The 22,614-nt window shown below is 38.1% G+C and overlaps 3 protein-coding genes across 4 annotated transcripts; 1 reads left to right on the forward strand and 2 right to left on the reverse strand.

Annotated features, from left to right (window-relative positions):
* Positions 1-634: 634 nt before the first annotated feature.
* LOC129422125 (uncharacterized) lies at positions 635-8,805 on the reverse strand. Of its 2 annotated transcripts, none has more exons than XM_055177844.2 (5): positions 8,284-8,805; positions 7,865-7,949; positions 6,547-7,694; positions 2,205-3,495; positions 635-1,358 (listed from the first exon to the last, which is right to left on the reverse strand). In XM_055177844.2, exons 2-5 carry the CDS (start codon positions 7,947-7,949, stop codon positions 976-978), a joined length of 2,907 nt encoding a protein of 968 aa, XP_055033819.2. In that variant the 5' UTR covers positions 8,284-8,805; the 3' UTR covers positions 635-975. The 2 variants fall into 2 exon arrangements, with proteins under 2 accessions (XP_055033819.2, XP_055033820.2); XM_055177845.2 differs by having other exon boundaries at positions 7,156-7,694; positions 8,284-8,797.
* Positions 8,806-9,110: 305 nt separating this feature from the next.
* Positions 9,111-16,770, forward strand: tmem33 (transmembrane protein 33). Its single transcript, XM_055177846.2, has 9 exons — positions 9,111-9,129; positions 9,831-9,918; positions 10,559-10,638; positions 10,798-10,892; positions 11,043-11,230; positions 11,344-11,411; positions 14,552-14,685; positions 14,799-14,882; positions 15,857-16,770. The coding sequence occupies exons 3-9, from the start codon at positions 10,585-10,587 to the stop codon at positions 15,984-15,986; spliced, it is 753 nt and encodes a 250-aa protein (XP_055033821.1). The 5' UTR covers positions 9,111-9,129; positions 9,831-9,918; positions 10,559-10,584; the 3' UTR covers positions 15,987-16,770.
* Positions 16,771-19,034: 2,264 nt separating this feature from the next.
* ccna2 (cyclin A2) lies at positions 19,035-22,203 on the reverse strand. Its single transcript, XM_055177839.2, has 9 exons — positions 22,042-22,203; positions 21,624-21,894; positions 20,828-21,068; positions 20,572-20,681; positions 20,236-20,459; positions 19,954-20,158; positions 19,754-19,867; positions 19,515-19,648; positions 19,035-19,421 (listed from the first exon to the last, which is right to left on the reverse strand). Exons 2-9 carry the CDS (start codon positions 21,834-21,836, stop codon positions 19,370-19,372), a joined length of 1,293 nt encoding a protein of 430 aa, XP_055033814.1. The 5' UTR covers positions 21,837-21,894; positions 22,042-22,203; the 3' UTR covers positions 19,035-19,369.
* Between the last annotated feature and the right edge of the window lie 411 nt (positions 22,204-22,614).

Raw genomic sequence — 22,614 nt, forward strand, 5'->3', positions numbered from 1 at the left:
TTACAGAATGTTCTTTACATTATGTAGGATGATTTTATGTAGAAAACCACAAAAAATAAACTTTAGCTTTATTAAAGGAAAACACCATCGTTTATGTTTTATTATGTTCTTACCTCAACTTAGATGAATTAATACATACCTATCTTTTATCAATGCGTGCACTTTTAATCTTTGTACAGCACTTCTTGAATGTGTTAGCATTTAGCCTAGCCCCATTCATTCCTATGGCTCAAAAAAAAAAGTTTTATTTTGTGCAACCATACCCACTTGTGCAACCACTCACGCAACAGTCTTTAAATAGGGAAACATGGAAGTGTTTGGTGGCTTCATCCTTGTTTGGAGCCATAGGAATGAATGGGGCTAGGCCAAATGCCAACACATGAGGCGCCGTACAAAGACCAAAAGTGCACGCATTGAAAAAAGACAGGCATGTATCAATTCGTCCAAGTTGAGGTAAAAACATAGCAAAATAAAAATCAATGGTGTTTTCCTTTAACTAGTGCAACAACCAAAATGAAGCAAGATCATTTCCCTACTTGGAAAGACATCCCTTTACTTTTTTAACTACAAATAAAGTACTTCTTGACCTTTTCCGGACTTTAATTTTTGAACATGCAGTTTACACACAAAAACGTTAGTGGTCGGATCCATGTCTTTTATTTCTGAACATGGTTACAAACATTGACTTAAGACACAAGAAAATGTGCTTGACTAATAGCAGTCCTCTAAATTACAAAGCACAGATTTGAATAAAAAACAACGTCAACATTCAGAACTCAAACGTATGAAAATTCCGACGCCTGAAACGGAATCCACCAAAATCCAAACAGCAAATTCTGCCACTTATCCCACCCTTGGGTCAAATTATATCCAAACAAACAGTAGTGAACCACAGTATTTGAAATTTCAAATTTGTCAAAATTTTCAGAACTCTAAAGATAAACAGTATTAAGAAGAAAAAAACGTAGCACACACCTAATCAGAGTCTAACACATCAATCTCTGCCTCTTCCTCATCCTCCTCCTCTGTGCTAGGCACAATGTCAGCAATGATCGGAAACGCAGCGGTAGTCTCAGACAAAGAGCTCGAAATCTCAACGACATCCACATCTTCTTCCGAAATGTCTGCGGAGGACTGTATGTGTTCGGCTTCGAGAGGTATGGCAGGGTCCATTGTAGGCGAGACACAAGGCATGGTTGTAATGTTTGTTAATGTTACATCTTCTATGCTATGTACCATTGCACGACTACTGTCTAAGGACTCTGAAAGAGTACTTGGAGAAAGAGAAATAGAACAGGGGTCATCATCAGTATCAGCTGGTTTGTTGTAGTTGTTCTTGATGGGTCTCTCTTCTTCACCTGTAAATATAATTATACGTAATTAATACCTGTGAAAAAGAGATTCATGGTTGTGGTTAAAGGGACACTCCACTTTTTCTAAAATTATGCTCATTTTCCAGCTCCCCTAGAGTAAAACATTTGATTTTTACCGTTTTGGAATCCATTCAGCCAATCTCCGGGTCTGGCGCTACCACTTTTAGCATAGCTCAGCACAATCCATTAAATCTGATTAGACCATTAGCATCACGCTCAAAAATGTCTTTCGATATTTTTCCTGTTTAAAACTTGACGCTTCTGTAGTTACATTGTGTACCAAGACCAACGGAAAACGAAAAGCTGCCATTTTCTAGGCCGATATGGCTAGGAACTACACTCTCAATCCGGTGTAATAATCAATGACTTTGCTGCCGTAACATGGCTGCAGGAGGTGTAATAATATTACGCAATGCCCGAAAATAGTCCCCTCTATTGAAAGTTACCAAGGGGACTATTTTCGGGCGCTGCGTAATATCATTGTGCCTGCTGCAGCCATGGTAAGGCAGCAACATCCTTGATTATTACACCGGAATGAGAGTATTCCCTAGTCATATCGGCCAGGAAAACCGAAACTTTTATTTTACATTGGTCTTAGTACACGATGTAACTACAGAAGAGTCAAGTTTTAAATAGGAAAAATACCAAAATCTTTGGGGTTTTTTTTAGCACGATGCTAATGGTCTAATTAGATTCTATAGATTATGCTAAGCTATGCTAAAAGCGGTACTGCCAGACCCCGAGATCTGCTGAATGGATTCCAAAAAGGTGAAAATCAAATGTTTAACTCTAGGGGAGCTGAAAAATTAGTGTCTCTTTAATACCGCCTACCTTTAACCAAAGCATTCTGAGGTGAAGTGGTCTGGTCGCAAGGTCGTGTCTTCTTGGCACCTCGTCTTAGCTTAAATTTTCCTTTTTCTCTCCATCTTTTTGCAGTCCATCTCCTGTGATCGTGTTTATTTTGCTCTTCTCTCTTTTTCTGGTTCTCCAAGAGGTTTTTCATTAATTCAAAAGCAGAAAGAGCCGTCTCTGGATGGGACCCAGTGAAAGTGTTCGTGACCGATTGGTCGGATTGTGAGCTCACTGATGCCATACTTTGATCCATCTTCGACAGACCATCTCTCTTGGTGTGACATGCCTGCTTTTTAACAAGCCAAGATTCTTCGTGACCACACAAGTCTGAAGATCGTGACCCATCCGGTTTGTTCTTTGTCGACGGCGCACAACATTTCACTCTGCGGGCACTAGGCAGGGTCATGACTTTCCTCAATGCGCTTGCAACATTGCAATTTGAGTCAATCTTGCGACTGGTCTCATTATGCAGCTGCGTTTTCTTCTCATTTTGAGGTGAAATTTCACCTTTCTTTATTTCTTGTTTCTTTCGTCTCCTCCTTTTGGCTGGAAGCTCATCTCTCCAGCGCATATCTTGAGGGTTCCCCAGCTCCCTTTTCCTGCTCTGGCTTCTGGTCATCCTACAAGTTTCAGACTTTACACTTTTGCATCCTTTTAATTTTTTAAATGGTGGTTTTCGTGGTCTGCAGACGGAGACTTGTGGTCTGTCCTTGGGTAATGTCGATGTTGGGCCTTGTGGTGTTGTCGTGTTCGTAAAAGAAGTCCGGGATGGGTCATTTCTTGTAAGTGTATTGGATGTGGGTATCTGTTGATCTGCATCCATTACGCTGCTACGTGACCCGTCTGGCATCCCGTCACACGCGCCAATGTGTTGATCAAATGTTCTCAGAAAACTATCAAGTATGTCTGTAAGCTCACCTTCGGGCTGTGGTTGCGCAACATCAATATCAGTAAGCTTTACTGTGGTCTGCGTTTGTGGATGAGAACTCATTGCCGTACTCATTAAGCCATCCTGATTGTTTTGAATGTCTGAAGTAATGGGGGGCATAAAAGGAAGTTGTGCAATGACATCATCTATAAGCCAGTCCATTGGCTGAGCGAGGTCTGTCGGATTGGATGCTGGGAGAGGAGCGGTGTGCATCAGGAATGAAGTTGAAGGGTTTGTAGCTTTCTGCACAGATGCTGATATCTCACTGTGGGCAGCGTTTGGGAGAGGCAACGGACGTTTGCGGGGACGACCTCTTGTTCGCCTAACAGACGGAGCTTTGTCCTGCAGGAGAAACAAAAAGTGTTTTATAATTCAAAGGGGTCACATTAAACATGTTATGTATTTTTTTGTCGTCTGATGCCCATAAATTTTAGTAAAGCTTTATAGATTTTTAGGGTTGTGTCCATTTCACTGAACTGTAAATGTCTATGGCAGATAGGGTTAGTAGGGTTATTCCGATACTAGTAGCGGAAATGCCGCAGATAGTCATCGGTATCGGCAAATACTTAAACCCATGTACCGATTCGATACCATTTTCCTAAACAAGACCTAGTTATGACCTAGCTAACGCTGCAAATGGGAAATTCAATTTCTCTTTGCGGAAATTAAAATGTGCTAGCCTTATGTCCGCTGTTTGACAGTATTTCAGACTTGTTAAACGACAACATGTCTCATATGCCATGCTGCAATTTCGATGACTGTCACAAGCATAGATATGTATAAAGGCTAGATGGCTCGTCCGCGCTGATGGCCAATTGAGTGGAACGTCCGCAGTTTGGCGGCCATCTTAGGACAGGGCGCTCGTTCACTCGTAGCATTGAGTCTTAATGATGCAGGTACTTTTAAATGACCATAACTTGCTTAATTTTTTACCGATTTTCACACGGATTGGTTTATTATAAACGTCAAAGATGTACCTATGACACTGAATACGTATACTAAAAATAAATAAAAAATTCATGAAACATGTTAAAGCATCCAGAATTATAGCCAAGTTAATAACGTTTGTAAAAAACCAAACCGTTTGTAAATCCGTCAAGAATTCATTAAGTTACGAGCATTTTAGTTGGCGTATGTCACTCACCTTCCGTCCACAGCAGCAGGGAGCAGCACTATGGCAGCACTGACCTAAGATGGCCGCCAAGTGACGACACAGCTGACTCCACCTTGAGCCATCTAGCCTTTATACATATCTATGGTCACAAGTATTAGCAACTTAAAAAGGAGTAACTTAATATAGTATTTGAAGATGCGTCACCCCCAAAGAACACAGTGGTTACACAAAGGCTTGGGCAGAGAAGGATGAGTCTCGTATTTTACTACATTGAGGTTGCACTTAGTGTTTTTAAAGGACCCTTTTTGTGCTTTTGTATTTAAAAAACTGAAATGCCTTTTATTTAAAAAAAAATGTTTCTGAACTTCATATATAATATTTCTATATTCCTAGATTTATTTGTTGCACTGCTTTTTTATAAAGCTATATTACTAACTAACTAAAATAACCTTTCAGTTTACAGTGTTAGATTTGTGGCTGCATTTCACTTTAGAAAAATAAATCTAAATATCTAAACATTTCTAATGGTTAGTGTTTTTCCTCCTTGATAATAAAGATTTCCAATTTTCTTTTAGAGTGCACCTATTTCATTGGTTAAAACAATGTCATTTTGTGTATTTGGTATAATACAATGTGTTCACGTGGGTTGATAGTTGAACACATTATTTTCCACATATCGTAAATTTTTGTAGCTCCAGATATACTGCTTTCCTTAAACGCTCTGATTTTGTACAAAGATCATCAATCTGAAAAGCGATGTCGCTGACTGGCCAGCTAATCTGTACATTGTGATTGGCCTGAATACCTCTGAGGTCAGCCGGAAATGTGACGTTCCTTACCATGTTTGAAAGATTCGCTCCCAATGCAATGCTGACAGGAGTTAACTTACAGGCTGTGACGCTCCACGTCAACAGGCCCAGGGAGTGAACTGTTGCCTACAATCCGTATGTTTGTTGTAGTCCAAGAAAAGAGATTTACGTTGTAGATGATAACTCGCATCAACGCTTACTTTGGGGTTTGTACCTTTTGCATATTGTTAACATGTACTACACACTTACACACCAAAGGAAATGTAAAATCGTGAATCGGACCATAGTTGCTTTTTAAGTCCACTGTGTAGATTTTTTGCGGCATCTAGCGGTGAGACTGTTGCAACCAACGGCTCAGTCCACAGCTCACCCCTCTTTTTCGAAACAGACAGTAAAGCTACGCCTTCTGTACACTGCAAAAAATGATTTTCAAGAAAAAAATTCTTCTTATTTTTGTGTTGTTTTCAGTAAAAATATCTAAAGATTCTTAAATTAAGATGCTTTTCTTGATGAGCAAAACGACCCAAGAAAATAAGTACAAAACAAGCAAAAAAATATGCCAAAGGGGTAAGCAAAAAAAAAAAAAAAAACTTGAACATTTTTCTTAAACATTAAATTCAAGAAATTTTTTTTAAAAATGTGCTTACCCCATTGGCAGATTTCTTTTGCTTGTTTTATGCACAAAATCCCTTAAATTTGATATTAAAACTAGACTTATTTTCTTGGGTCGTTTTGCTTATCAAGAAAAAGCATCTTAATTTAAGAATTTTTAGATATTTTTACTGAAAACTAGACAAAAATACGTTTCTTGAAAATCATTTTTTGCAGTGTAGTGACAAAAAGCGCTCTGTAGAACAGTTTGTCTTTTAGGGCTAGGCGACTTTCATGTAAGGGGACCCGCGGTGTATGTAGATTAAAAAAAAACAGTAATAAAAACGTAACGATTCATTATGTAAGGTCTTTATACACCACTGAAAATAAAGTTTTGAATATTATATTGCAATTCTGTAAAGAGATCTTTTAATGTAAAAGTTTTTGAGTTGTTAAAGTAACTTTTTGTTTTATACACTACCGTTTTTGAAGCATTTCGGTCAGTTTTGAAATGATTGACTAAAATGTTTCTCATGATCTTAAAAATCATTAAATCTGAAGTTGTATGGTTTAAGGTGTATGTAGACAAAAATATGTGTGCCGATTTTTTTTTACTATTTTTGGAATGGGTTATCTGGACCAAATAATGAATAACAAGCAGCCAATAAGAACTCAGAATGTTTTTCTAAAATGTAGAAAACTATATTAATATAGAATGAATATGTGTTTAAAAGGTGTAAATCAAGCTCTGTTAATTCCAAAGACTAATAAATATTTGATTCCTTATGTCGATATCCCCCCTTTAAAAACATTTATTCAGTCATAAGTCTGTTTTTTGATGTCATACCTCCTGTTCTGAAGATGTTGTGAGATACCTACCTGACACACTGGCTCTACGACTCTCTCTGCCTGTCTCTTTCTGGATCTGGCCCTTGATGAAGACCTGCCTCTCTCTCCTTCCTCTCTGTAAATGGCTCCTCTGCCTTGTCTCCGATTAAATCTCCCTTGATGCTTCAAAACCTGTCTGGTGTCTAGCGTCCTGCCAACCCTACCCCCACCTTGCCCAATCCAGACTGACTGTGCCGCTCTTCCAAACCTATGCATATGTTGATTTGTTTTCCTAATATTCCATCCCTCCCACCCTGCAGCACAATCTCCCCGCACGCTCGCCTGTCTCACCCCTTTCGGCCTTCCTCTGGTTTTGTTGTCTCCTCTCATCCCTCTCTGACTTTGCGCCCTTTGCTCCACACCCTGAGTACTGTTTGCATTAAGGAAGTAGCTGATAAAACCAGGGATATTGTTCTCAAACTGCTCTAATCCTAAATCATATTCCTGACCCTGTGAAACGCCCTCCACTGCTGACTGGCCCTGAATGGCCAATGGCCCAACGCAGGTACCGTATGAAGAAAGAGGATGGGGTGGCATCGGGGCAGATAAGCTTTCAGGAGGAATTTCGTAATGTTGTGGCACACAGGCAGGTGCACTCACTGTGGGATACACAGAGGTTTCGGGGACCACATTCATGAGTTGAAAAGAAGGCAACTTCTCTGGAATACCCTGGACATTCTGGAGTGTTGCCAGGGTGATATCAGAGGCACCGATGTATGAGCCGAGCCCTTGGTCTGATCTCCACGATGACAGGCCAGTCACGTTTACGGTTTTGACGGTCTCCTCAGTATGTGGACATTCAGAGGGGACCGTTAGAGATGCTGTGAGTAGAACTTCGGTCTGACACTCTCTCTCCACTGACTTTGGTTCAGTTGCTGCTCTCTCTGCTTCATTCTCTGTAGTGACTTGCTGAGGTATATTGATGCCGAGTTTGCAGGCTGCTGAGAGGACTTCTTTTTTGTCATCGTTTAACTGACCTGAGTACATTAGAGTGACCAGACTAAGCAGTGTGCAGGATTCTATGGCCTGGACCTCAATCAGTCGCTTCTGCCCAGTCAGTGATGGCATAGCTGACAGAGCACCACAGAGCCAAGGGCTAAAGGCAGATAACACACAGCTGTGCACCGGCACAGACACGCCTGGAGAGAGAGAGAGAGAGCATGAAAAAAACCTTCCTTTAATCAAACAGTGGGTAGATTCAATGTATTTGATGATTTCACACGTTTTAGTACTCTATGAAAATGAATTCTACATATGTGGACATACAACTAGATGATAATGAACGCGTGAAGAGTAAACTTTCATTAACCTTGACTCTGCAGCACAATGTCGCAAAACTCTGCCTTGCTCTGCTGTTTCTGGAGCTCTTTCACGAGAAGCGACTCAAATGTCATCTGGAGACAAGTACAAATTAAGCATTTGAACAAATTCATATAACTCTTACAATTAATGAAGTTCAGATGCTATTTTTTATAGAAAATTTCCGTGCAGAGTTCAATTAACTGTGTTTACAGGTCAACACAAGGGGTTCTCACGATGTGTAGCCTACAAACATGTGTGTTAACATTATTTACTTTCATTCAATCTCGTTAGCAGTTAAAAACTCGATATCTAATGTTAACTTTGGTAGCTGAAATTGATCACAAGCTATCAGACTTTCTTAATTTGACAATACGTAAGCTAGCGAAGTCAAACTCGTTTTAGCAAATAAAAACTAAACCTACTAACCTTTATGCTGATGTCATGAACTGTACTTTTCCGTTGTCACATGAGATGTAATAGCAAATATATTGTGGTTCCTCCGAATTTGTCTCGTTTACTTTTGTCGAGGTAACTGCATCTTAAGACACGTCGCGCGTGCATCACTACAAACTATTGGAGCTGTGCAAGTTTGCGCAGAGTTCGAACGAAGTGGCTGTGATTGTGTGGATCTTTGGCTTTCCACGTATTTTTTATGTATTACTTTAAGTATTGCAGTATTTCTGCACATTTTGTGTTATTAATTACATGCGGCTAGGTCAGATTTTTTTTAAATATTTTTTAACATGACGTTTGTGCGTTGTAAGTTGCCAGAAAGTATAGTCAAAGAAATATTAATTTGACTAATTGCATTTATAAATGTGAAAATTGACAAGACAATAGTTTTGACACTTTTTAAATATGATGAGGCCGAATGGTTTTATTTTTTAATTTCAATCATTATACTGTTCATTAACATTGTCATATTTTAAATAAACGTGCCTTGACATCTACACAGCGCCTACACGTGCTTAACAGCTGGCTTGTTCGACTTCATGCGGCGCCACAAGAATCGACAGCCGGATGACGTCAAAGTACCGCGAGAGCAATTCGCGAAATCATACGGAGGAATCCGCTTTTAATTTGCTTTCGCAGAACTTTGACGTCATCCGGTTGTCGGTTCTTGCGGCGCCGCATGAAGTCGAACAAGCCTGTTGATTCACAAGCCTGCCATGCACATTCGACGATCATGTGGCCTGAAAGATCGCGAGATTTCAGTAATCCACAGAGGTCGCGAGATCGGCACAGCTGACCAACCAACCTCTCGTACGTATTCAGGGTAGGGTTGCACCAGTCGTTCGTAAGTTCTTACTTAAACTGGGACGTAAAGTCCAAACTAGAGGCTTAGTAACTACTAGCTAGTTTATAACTAACTCTTTTCTTAATTCGGTTGCACCATTTGTTCTTAAGGCAGAACGTAGCTAGTAGGTCGTAAGCTCTCCGTAAAGTATTGCGTTGTCGCATAAAATGACGTCTATTTTTTTAATCCAGTCACAAGCCTTTTAATGGGTAAACAGGAAATAGTCTGAACAGTACGTATATTCAAACTCATTCTTGTCTCGCCTAAACTGAAAGTTAAAAGCAAACTTTATCTAACTCAAAACATTACACTTTTAAGTGAAAATATATATCCCACACATGGAGGAGAAAATAAACAGGAATAAATTTTAAATCTTATTTTAATTGATGGATACACAGAAAATTAAACAGCTCTTGAAAACTCGTTGACGAGCTTGCGGCTCTTCATAATTTATACGAGCTCATCGATGTAATATAATCCGTCTGACATCTTATTCCAAGCGTTATTCTTGGACAGGGGCTTCCGTAAATATTTAGTTACAACCTATTGTTACGTTTAAACTAAGTTTAATGGTGCAACGCAAAAACATTTAGTAGTGCGTAAGTTGTAACTTAGTGCCCATTTACGTCGTAACTAGGCTACGTTGTAACTTACGCACAGCTGGTGCAACCGGCCCCAGAAGACGACGCGTGCGCCCCGAGCGGTGGTCATACAGCTGATTCTTACCTTCTCACGAAAACTGTCAACTAACTAAAACACAAGAGGTATTGATTAATTATAAAATCATGTTGTTTTCGATGTAGATCTATACAAAAAGTATGAGGTACTATAGTGGTGCCAGTGGTAATAATTAGAGATTAGCCTGTGAGGAGTTAGCTTGCGGCTAATGGTTAGCTTAGCTCCTCCGTGTAATGAAGTCTTCTAGATTTTTCCATAATATTTTAACTGAATGTAATGATGTAGAAGAGTTGTACCTATATTTTTTATGTATTAAAACCACACTTTGTGACGTTGGTCAAAGACTCAATTTTAACCAAACGGTAAATGTAACCGGCTAATTTGATCACTTTTAGTCAGCAGTTTGACAAGTGTGTTTCTTCTGTGAATAATATTGGAAAATATTGTGCATTACTGGTGTCATGTATTGCAATTAAATTGTTTAAATAAAAAACAGTTTTGATGAGCATTATTATTCAACATAAAGGTAGAAATGCTGATATTTCTAGTTTCTGTGCCTTCGCCCACCCCCACAGAGTGCACAAAAACTACACAAAGAGTCCCTGCTTAAGAATGGTTTTCAGAAAGATCAACTTGAGTTATTGTTTATTTATCCTCGGGGTTAATCAGTAACCTGGGTACATGATTTTGTAAAGTGTGTTAGCTGAAGTTTTCCTTTCTTTCAAGATCCAGAGTCACACAATATCAGAAAGATGGCAGACACAGAGCAAAGGAGTCAACCTCCTCCCTCTCCAAATGGACCTGTGGTAAGTGAATTGTCTTTATTTGTTTGACTCTTATTTACTCATCTTGTTTATAAAGTGCCATTGTTTAAACACGAACAGACATTGTGTGGTTTTTGGTGGTTTGTTCATGTTTGAATGTCAGTGTTAATATAAACTCGGGATCACTTTAATGTGTTGCAGCAATTCCTGTTGAGTAACAAGCTGGAAACGGCCATGTGGCTGTCACGGCTCTTCACTGTTTACTGTTCCATCATGTTCATTCTTCCCCTACTTGGGTAAGTCATGTTCCTTTACAAGGCACTTTCACAGTTTGTCCCTTTATTGGCTTTTCTGCATTCATTTATTGTATATTCAATACTATACTTTATCGTATCAGTTGATGACATCTGTGTAATGTGGTACATATGTTCTCATTTCCTGACCAGGACTCAAGCAGCAGCTAATTTCTATCAGAGGGCATTGCTGGCAAATGCCCTGACCAGCGCTCTACGTCTGCACCAAAGGCTCCCTCACTTTCAGCTGAGCAGAGCCTTCCTGGCACAAGCCTTACAAGAGGACAGCTGCCACTATCTCCTCTACTCTCTCATCCTTGTTAACTCTTACCCCATCACAAGTATCCTTACTTGAAATACTTTCTTTGGAAGTTCTCACATGTGTTGGGGGGTGACTGGGTTTTCTGGTTAAAGCGTTGTTTTGACTTCATTTGACCTTGACTTTTGTTTTCAGTGAGCATATTTCCAGTCTTCCTCTTCTCACTTCTCCATGCCACCACCTACACCAAAAAAGTTCTGGATGTAAGTTTTTTTTTCCAGATTTTTTTGGTTCTGTGATTAATTCAAAGAGCTTCGATGCAAAAGCCACTAAACGCCACCTCCAGAAATGATGAAATAATATAATGATATTGGCCGAATGTTTTTGGCATGTATTAAATGTTCATCAAATACCTTTGCTTCAAATCTGCTTAATCTCTGCCTCACGCCATTCAGAAGTACATCTTTACACGCCATTACAGAAGTACACGCCGATTTTGTGCACTTATTAAATGAACGATGACATTAGGGATGCGACGATAAATGCCGATATTCACTAATAATACCTGCTTGATAACTATTCTGAATCGCATAGCTGATAATATGCACTATTATTTAATATACTATAGAATTTGATCAATAAGTCCTTATAGATCTGAAATCACTGTTTAAGTCGTTTATAACATGCATTTCATACATAATCATAAGACATATTCTTTATTATCATGAAAATACCTGAAAAGGTTTGAAGAAAAGCAATATAAATATATGATTAAGCCGGAGCATTAAGCCGGAGCAGCGTGTGTAATGGTTCTTCTTCTGCGGCACATGTTGAGTTTCTGCATGAGAGCTCTCTGGCTTTTGGATGTAGCGGCATTTCACCTTAATTCATTGAAAAGCATAGCAAGCATCATTGGCCGATTTATCGGTGCATCCCTAGACGACATGCAAAAATGCAGCTTCAAACTTGGGTTCAAACTTTTGAGCAGAATACAACCCATATATGGCAAGGACATGGTTCATGGCGCGCACTAATGTGTAGTTCAGGGGTTTTTTTTACATTCTGACTTCCATTCTAGTTGCATCTTTAGTTATTTTAAAAATCTGTCTTGCCCAAAGAAGTGGATTTTTTTAACAGTGGCGGTTTTTGCCAAAAAGCTTGCATGCAGCAAAGGACAGTCAAATTTGGCAAAAATTCCAATGAAATAACTAAAGTGACATTTGTGAAATAAGGTATTTCAATTACTGACTAAAAACATTGGCATAAAAGTGAAATTACTGAACTGCTGATAAAAATGCTTATTTACAAGACATATCCAGGGTGTCCGCGGGGTTTTAAAAAGTATTATAAAGTGATAAATCAAATTTGTCAAATTTAAGGCCATTAAAAGTGTTAAATTCGGCTTAGAGGTATTATTTTTTCCAAATTAGGTATTATTTTTTCAGACTATCGGGTGTCCTATTCTGAATGAAATTCTATCTGCGTTCGCGTTAGTTCGTTTAAATATGGGCTTTAGCATATCTGGGGACATAATCAAAGATCTTTCGTCTCTGGGATGTTATCAAAGCCTGGAGTGGAGCCAAATCACGTTCCTCTCTCCACTGTAAGCGTTCTGTAATCACTAGGCACTGGATCCACTCTGGGTTTTCTGACTGTATCACGTTAAGCTGAGGTAAAACTTTATTTCAGCTAGCATGGTCAAACTTATAAAGCAGGAAGGCTCCGATGTTTTGAAGATCGATAAAGGTGTAAAAGACCACTGGAGATTGACTTGGCTTAGCGAAATGATGAAGATTGGCAAGCCTTTCAGTTCGGGGGCTAAGAAACCCAAACAGCCAGGTAACTTGCGTGTCTCCACAGTATGACTACATTAGGGGTCCTGTATTTTGGGACTAAATGATTTCTCACGTACGTGATCATCCGCGTCACGTTTTTTAATGCTATGCTGATCTAGCCGCTGATACAATGGGTATGTTAAACTCGTGGGTAAACTTCATGTGGCGCCACAAGAACCAAGAGGCAGATGACATCCAAATCCTGTCAGAGAGATTGACGAGGAATCATATGAGGAGACTGCTTCCGAAATGCTCTCGCGGGACTTTGATGTCATCGACCTGTCGGTTCTTGCAGTTGCATTTGCGTGTGGTCACAAAAACGTAACATTTGTCCATATATTTAAGCACCGCAGTTTAAAAACAAGTGATTTTACGCCATTCAAACACAAACAACAGTGCGTCCACTGTTTCTGTGTCAGAGGAGCACGCAAGCCGCACATTCGTTTCTCATTGAGCTTGTGTTGTATGTATTTTTGCCGCTTTATTGGCCTTAAATAACACATATGCCTCAAAAATCCCGTCTTTGCAAATATCCTCATATAAACACGACCATTTATGTCTTAGGAGAAAGTAAACAGCAGAAACATTGCGCATAAAATAGCACATCAGCGCTGCCTCTATTGTAACATAATATTTTGTTGATAAAGGTAAAGTCATTCAATTTCGTTCACTATGGTTACAGACATCCTGTGCGAATTGTACACGAGTTTAACTCGAGTTGCTCGTTCAGGGTTTATATTCATACATAACGTTTGTATAGCTGTGACTGTAAGCTGTTGTGTGAACAGAACAGACCCTGGATTATTCGTTTATGTGTACTGAATAATATGATATGAAAAGTTGTATTTGTTCACATTAGTAAATGCATTATGTAACATGAACAAACAATGAAAAATATAGAGTATATAAGCATTAATGAATTCTTGTTTATGTCATTACAGTAATTGATGGTTGTTCATGGTGCATTCACTGATGTTAACAGTTTCAACTTTGATTAAAAAAATATTTGTAAATGCTAAAATAAATACATTTACAATTAATAAATAATTAATAAAAGATTCATTAAAGGTGGTGATATTCATGTTTTCTTTTTATATAGTGAGTTATTTAGCTGTTTCGCCTTCGCATCTGAAATGCCCTGCAAACTACAGCTACCTATATAGGCCACAGGAGACTTTAATATGGAATTAATGGCAAAAAAAATCTCCCCTTAAAATGTTATTGGTCTCGCCTACATAAAGTGTTAAAGGAATATGACTTGGCCTGAAAAACATTTCAGTCAGAATAAATTTTTTTCACTTTAATCCATGTCTATTCTTTTTGTATGTTATATATGTCAAAATATGTGTAAATAATAGAAAGGTCACTGATTAACACTTGCAATTCAGTGTCGTGATGGTTTAAAAAAATATTCTAAAGGTATTAAAAAAGGTATTAAAAAGTTGTAAATTTAACTTAAGGGTTGCTGTATATACCCTGATATCAGATGCACGTAGTGGGTTTTGCGTCTGAACTCCTCAATTCTAGTCTAAAATGTATCTGTTACCTCTATTATGTTTTTTCCTCAGACTATGGGTCCCAACAGCCTCATGTTTGTGAGAAACTTTCTGAACAAGCTCACGGAAAATCAGCAGAACATTCTCAAGTTTATTGCCTGCAATGAGATTTTCTTGATGCCTGCAACAGTTTTTATGATTTTCAGGTACGGACTAAAAATCTTCAATGGTTCTTTAAATGTAATTTGGTAAGAAGACATGTTTAAGATTGTTGGGGGGTTTTTTGCTAATATTATGATGTTTGGTTTGTGGTTCACAGCGGCCAAGGTAGCTTGCTTCAGCCATTCATCTATTATCGGTTCCTCACGTTGCGCTATACCTCAAGACGCAACCCATACTGCCGGTAAGTTAAGTAATTTTTTTTAACCTGATAAGGAACACTGTGCTGTACACGGTACACCCCCTCTAAAATAAATCTCTGGTGTCCCGGAGTATGTATGTGAAGCTCTATCTCAAATTACCATGTAGATAATTTATTATAGCCTGTTAAAATTGCCACTTTGTAGGTGTAAGCAAATACTTGGTGTTTTGGGTGTGTTCTTTAAAATGCAAATGAGCTGATCTCTGCACTAAATGGCAGTGCTGTGGTTGGATGGTGTAGATTAAGGGGCAGGATAATCCCCTTCTGACCTCACCGGGGAGCCAAATTTCAATGACCTATTTTTCACATTCTTGCAGAGAATGGTTTACTAAAACTAAGTTACTGGGTTGATCTTTTTCACATTTTTTTAGGTTAATAAAAGCACTGAGGACCCAATTACAGCACTTAAACATGGAAAAAGTCTGATTTTCATGATATGTCCCCTTTAAATGGGAATATTTAAGAGGGTGAATAATGAATCCAGCATCACACAAAAATATTGAATCAGATTATTGCAAAATAAATGATGGTAAATTAAAGAAATGATTTACAGCGACAGCATTAGGGTAAATAAATATTTCAACAAAAAAGTTATCCTTGTTTAATATTTTTTATAAAAAGTGGATGATTGTTAACAATACCCTAATAGTTAGGTTATGTAGTTGTAGATAATGTGTAGATACAATTTAATTTAACTAAGTTTAGGAGAAGCATGGTCATGTAATCCAACCAAACCCAAAGCTTGAGGAGGTCTCTGTCCCATGACAGTTTGCAGCATCTCTGCTCCACCCCATTGCCTCACTTTCAGCTGGTACCCATTCCAGTTAAGGAGGTTAGACAGCACGGCAAATATGCTTCGACTTATCTGATAACATGATAATGCAAACTGATGTGTTTATGTGTCTTAAGAATAGTAACCATGGTTGATTTCTGTGAATGTTTTTGTCTTCTGTCAGGACTCTCTTCACTGAGCTTAGGATTTTATTGGAGCATTTTGTGATGAAGCCCAGCTGCCCGGTCTTCTTCAGAAGGATGTGCCTAAACAGCATTGCCTTCATTAGCCGCCTTGCCCCCACTGGGGTCTAACTGCTTTCCGTGGACATCCACAATCTCATACACATTTCACATGCAACAGTCCTAAAGATTGGGACTGTTTTAAGATGGACGGCAAAGATGATCGATTGCTCAGAAATGGATGTCCTCCTCTGCACTGAAGGCATTTGCTATATTTGGAGAGACTATCAATCTGACAGACTACATCCAAAAATCAAAACCGCCAGAAGATGCATCTTTGTGCGCAGTTGTCTGATAACTCTTATCGATTCATTAGAGGATTTATATTGATACAATCTTCAAGGTTAAAGCCCTTGAGATACTTAATCTTAACTGCTAGAGTAAATAGATGGTTCTTAAATAGCTTTTCTTTATACCACACTGAAAACCTTCAGCTGTCATTAATGTCTGTACTTCAATTTGATTCCATTTTTTTGTTCTTTCAGAGCATTGTTTTTTTTAATGTCTTGTACTGGATTATCTTGAAAATAGTAATATAACTTGCCCCAAGCATTAAGCATTTATAAATAGACATTGACCTGAATGTGAAATAAATTTAGAAAATTACAATTTCTCCTATTGATTTTTACTTTTCCATGTGATCTGGCTGATCAGAAGAGAGGTGTTGAAGATTCTGTGATCATTAGTCTGTTGCATCAAGCCTTGGTTATGCTATACATTCACTGCTGTTTATTGTCAGGACAAGTTGTAAAAATTAACTCGAGGTTTAGAATTTGTTACTTGCTTGTTCAAGGCATGTTGTCACTATTTATTGCCTGTTTTTAACCATGTAGAATAAAATCTATGATTAACTTAACTGAGATTTGTGGTTTTGTTTTTGGGATAAAGAAATTTCTGTAATGCGGTTCTAAATCTAGAACCTGGTTATTAACAAATACAATGCACATAACAACAAAGTACCAATAGTAAAGCCAGTGTATTGTTTAAGAATCATTGTTTTTTTGTAATAGCTGTACTACACTGTTATAGTAAAATGCCCCTATCATTTCACATGAATTTTGTGCTATGAGCAGCCTCAATGCAAACCAGGTTTGCAAACAAAGTCCATGTAAAACCTCAAGATATTAAACCAGTGTTACATTAGAACTAGTTGGACCAAATTGCAATCTTGTTTAGTGCCAACGAAATTACACATATAGAAGTGAGATGGATAAGAAACTCTAAAGTAGATGTTTATATATACCTGAATTTATTAGCGTTTTGAAGACCACTGTAGAGACATTTTAACTTGTGGCTGGATGTATTAGAACTATTACAACTAGTCTGACCAAGTAGAAATTAATAAAGGCAATATTTGGATTCAAATTGGATCGTTATGATCATTTAAAAAAAATACCCGACTAACACAAGATTAGTCTTAACAGTTTGTGCAACCAGCCACTGGTCTAACTAGTCCGGACATAAAACAGCTTAGACTAGTCTTACAAGTTAGCCATCGTCAGAACTTTCTGGTCAATTACATTAAATGTAGTTTAGTCAAACTTTAAGGCTAGTTGGTCAGACTAAAGACAGTCTTAACACCCATGTGGCTATTCAGATTAATTTTAATGTAAGTAGTAAATGTACTTAATTACCAGCCAGAACATTTTAGTACATTGCTATTTTTGTGCGAAGTGCAAGTTATACATGACAAAGTATTTCAGTAGTACGTCAGACACCAGTAATACATACACTGCAAAAAATTATTTAAGAAAAAAATTCTTAGTTCTACTGAAAACAAGACAAAAATACTGTCTTAAAATTCTTAAATTAAGATGCTTATTCTTGATGAGCAAAACGACCCAAAAAAAATAAGTCTAGTTTTTAGACCAAAAATATCAAATTTAAGTTATTTTGTGCATAAAACAAGCAAAAAAATCTGTTAAAGCGACACGAAAGAGTTTTTTAACCTTAAAATAGCATTCCCAAAAAAGTTTCAGTCGTTCATCCACTCAAAACAGGGTGAACGGCACTTTCACATTTGCTTTGCAGCCCTCTATCGGCCAAAACCACACTAAAGAAGTTTCCAATCGTTGGGTCACGGTCCTGTAGTTCAGGTGAAAACTACAAAACTTGCTTTACGGAAGACCTACAATCCAATCTGAGCCAGCTATGCTGCAGTAGGCTAAATTATTTACGACTGTGGCAATGGACAATTCCGCTTCTAACCTGTAGGGGGAGCAAAGAGCAAAAACTCTTTAGTGTTGCTTTAATGGGGTAAGCAAAAAATCTTGAAAATTTTTCTTAAACACTAAATTAAAAAAAACTAAAAGAAAAATGTGCTTACCCCATTGGCAGATTTTTTGCTTATTTTACACCAAATTACCCAAATTTGATATTTTTGGTCTAAAAACTAGACTTATTTTCTTGGGTCGTTTTGCTCATCAAGAAAAAGCATCTAAAAAAGAATTTAGATATTTTTACTGAAAACAAGACAAAAATACTAAAGATTTTTCTTCTTGAAAACGGTTTTGCAGTGTAAATTGATATTTAAAGTATATAAATAAATGGTGTCAATAGCACAGCGTGGCACACTTAAAATATTAAACTTACATTTCAATTACTATCTGGGGACCTTGTGCGATTTAGAAATTACTCACCTACATTGGCTTTGAGGTTCTTAGCACTCAAGACTTTAATAAAGTACAAAATTAGTGCACGAAACCAGTATATTTTAGTGCACTTTTCTCACCTGGAAACCTTGCATTCAAGGTATACATTTCAACATAACTTATTACACAACTCAAATTACAACACACTGCAAAACAATGATTTAATAATTTTTATTTGCCTTATTTTTACTGAAAACAAGACACCTAAAAATTCTTAAATTAAGATGCTTAGAAATAAGTCTAGTTTTAGATCAAAAATATCAATTTAAGTGATTTTGTGCATAAGACAAGCAAAAAAAATCTGCCAATGGCGCAAGCTAATTTTTTTTGAATTTAGTGTTTAAGAAAAACGTTCAAGACATTTTTGATTTTTTTACTGAAAAAAAGACAGATTTTTTTTCTTGAAAATCATTTTTTTTGCAGTGTAAAAGCACCATACAAAAATGCAAGAAACACAAAGCACTACATATTAAAGGCCAGCAGCACTTTTATTAAGATGTAGAGGGAAGTTCACCTTAGGTGTAGGAGGATAAAGTGCACCACTGGAGTCTCATAAAAAAATAGGATACAAACATTGGAAAAAAACACAATGGTTTACCACCTAATGTACAAATTTCTGGTAGCATTAAGCATAAAAAGCCACAATCCTTAAGGACTGCCAATAAAATTTACATATCACTAATCTCACCATTTCCCCAAAATTGAGGCTATAGCTTCAGTTATTGGAGTTACGGAAATAAGAAAAATGTACAGTTTCCATAAAGTATGGGACTGGTTAACACCAATATAAAAGGTTATAAAATGTTAGTTCAAAATCAGCGTCTCAGGAGGCTCGATAAGAGAGACTTCATGGTATCTGCAAATAAAAAAAGGCAAGCATTTATTTTACATGAGTTTAAAACAAGATTAATAAAATAACAGCTAGAGCTGGTAGGATATTAAGACTTACTTGGAGCCCTTGTACTTTTCCTTGACGGCCTGCTGCGCGTGCTGAGCTGCACCGAGGTAGATCTGATGTAGATCCTGAATACATGGCATAAGATCCTCTAACGTGTAGCCACTCACCTCAACAAGTGCCTTTGACTGCAAAAAGGGCAGATTAACAGGTTAAATTTACATTCAATTGAAGTTTCTGGCAGCTGCTTCTTATTGATAGTCCTTGAATTCCACGTGTACATACAAACTTACCCATGATCCACCTGTGAGTGTGTAGTTGGCCAAAATGAAGGCAGCAGCAGCAGTTTGTGATGGGAGGTACTTCAGAAAAGGATCACAATCTATCAAACTCAATTCACCAAGGAACTAAGAGGGGGGAAATAAATTCATTAGTGATTTTATTTTTAAAGCAATCTATACAATACAAGAGGGGGGAGAAAAAAAAAACTTACCATTGATAAGCTTTCCACCTTGTTGCTCACAGGTTGGTGCAAGAAATACTGGGTGAGGAACTGATTGATTGTTGGCGCAGCAAGATCAAAAGAGAGAACCGTCAACACCAGATGCTCCATCCTTAACACTTGTTTCTTTGTGTAGGTGTCATCAGTGATGTAAACAAATTCTGCCACCTCTGGAGGGTAGATCTCCTCAAACTTCCTACATTCAGAAAGACAAATGCATAAAGGGGATTCTGTCCATGAGTTAAGGGATTAAAAAAGGTTGAAGACACTTACGAAGCCAAAAGCATAGCAGCTGTGCCCACCAGCTGGAGCTTCCCTCTCAGGACGGACATGGAAGACAGAAATCGATCGATATAGTTCACAGCGAGGTAGAGGGTCTCATTCTGGAGCTTGTACTCTTCTCCCACCTCCACCAACCAGTCTACCAAAATGGCACGCATGCTGTTTGTGATATCAGGTTGTTTCCTCATGTAACCTGCCTTTGGCCTTGATTTCAGCTTTAAGGAAAAAAATATTTGGATTTAGCCTAGATTTCACAGGTAGGGTCACATTTTAGATGACCTAAGCCATGCAACATTAAATTTATTACATAAAGCACTTCATTCTCACCTCCATTTCCCGTAAGTGTGCATGTATCTCTGCAGCGTATTCTGTGACTTCATTGACATTTGTTGACCTCTCTTCAGAGTCAACAACTGACATATCCATAGGAGAATCTCCTGAGGGGATAGGGAGAAAGCAGCACGGTTAACAATTTAACCATTACGTATCCAAACCAAAATGTAAAGGTGATACTTATATCACTCGTTCCATGCCTGTGGAAGGCCACAGAATTTATTAAAACTAAAATCACATCTCATCCTACCAAAACTGGACTCCATGGCCAGATCAATAGTGGCAAGAGGCTGTCTTAGACGTGTCACAGCAGGATTTAGTGTAAGTGGAGAGCAATCCATAGCTGCTCTTTGGATAGATGGTTTCTTTGCACATGCACCATCAGGTTCATCCACATGAATCTGGAAAGCAGGTGGTTTGGTGGAGGGTTTTTCTCCAAAGCTCCTGCCATGATCTTCAGACTTGCAGGCAACTACTTGGGGCCCAGAGACCTTATAACAGAACCAAAATGGGTTTAGATGCATTACAAAAAACATGTGATATCATTCAATGTTATACACTGCAGGTGTAACAGCTTATGTAGTATTTTGATTAAATGCATTATAATTCACACTTCTCTAATGCAAACACATCGTACAGTATTTTGTGCGTAAACACATTGCAATATCAAAGCGCAAACTTGTTTACTATGGTAGGAGGATTGGACGGGCATATAAAATGGCGGTCTGCGCATTGGGAGGGAATGAGCTGGGGGCATTTAAAATTACATTATATTCTAAATGTGGCGCCATAAACGTATGTTTGGTTAAAAACGAAAAGTATATCGATTTATATTCTTACATTACAAATCACAACAGCCGATTGGATTGAAACATTAACCGTATCAATTCAATCATCCAAATGTAGATATCAATATATAACGGCTAACAAAATAGAAAATGACACACACACACACAGATTAATAAAACTCGGCGCGTTTATAATAGGTTTGCATTAATAGTTCTTTAGTAGCACACTTCTTTGTCACATGCCATGCATGATCCAACCTGTTTAACGGCGCGTAGCACGGGCTGTCTGCGCTGATTGTTCTCCAAAACGCCAAGTACAGTTCTGTTGCCCAGTTTGGGGTTGACATTTTCCCGATTTTCAATCCTGTTCTTGGCAGCACCTCGTAGTCGTGAAAGCATGTTTTCTTGATTGTGAATATTTGCCTCCGAATCATGAACCGCGCTTCCTTGTGTCTGTCCGAGAGCTGACATCCTTCCAACAACAGATCGATTGATCACCGAGCTAAACGCGATCGGTGATTTAAAACCACTTTAAAACAAGAACACCTCCACGTTAATAAAAGATCAGCTTTGTGTTATCATATAAACGTGAACAACAACTAAAGCAGCACACAAAACATTCTAAACAGCGGGAACTGGCAGAGGGAAGCTGTTATAATCCGGACTAAACAGTTACCTGCAGCGTCTTACGAAAACCAAAATTCAAAAATAAACCATGCAACAATACAATCCTACAAAAACCGCGCCATGCCTGTGCACAAAAGCCTTCAACACGCCTCGGACAACACACGACAGCTGCGACTATCAAACCAAACGGCGCCTTGTTGCTTTTTCGTAGCTAGCTGCTTTGATAGTGTCGCTTTCTCAATTCAAGTAGCCCGCGACTATTGAAACGGACCAATCAGAACGAAGCAAACCCAGACGTCATTGATTCTACGGAAGCTCGGAGAGACCAAATATGACGCTGCTTATGTTAAGCGAACCGTTGCTTTTATTGGCTGAAAGGAATTTGAAAACTGTTCAAAGAATGTAAATAAAATATTTATGACGGCACGTTTATAAAACACTAAAATAATATACAATCTAAACTAAACAAGTTTATGTGATTCTTTAAATTAAGAAAACTTAAATTATTAATAGAAAAAGGCAAAGAGTGATATTTGACATTTACGCATTTTGCAGACGCTTACATTGCATTACAAGATATATTTTATCATTATGTGTGCTCCTGGGATCGAACCCAGACCGT

The sequence above is a fragment of the Misgurnus anguillicaudatus genome, chromosome 16 (assembly GCF_027580225.2).
Source record: "Misgurnus anguillicaudatus chromosome 16, ASM2758022v2, whole genome shotgun sequence".
NCBI classification, from domain to species: Eukaryota; Metazoa; Chordata; class Actinopteri; order Cypriniformes; family Cobitidae; genus Misgurnus; species Misgurnus anguillicaudatus.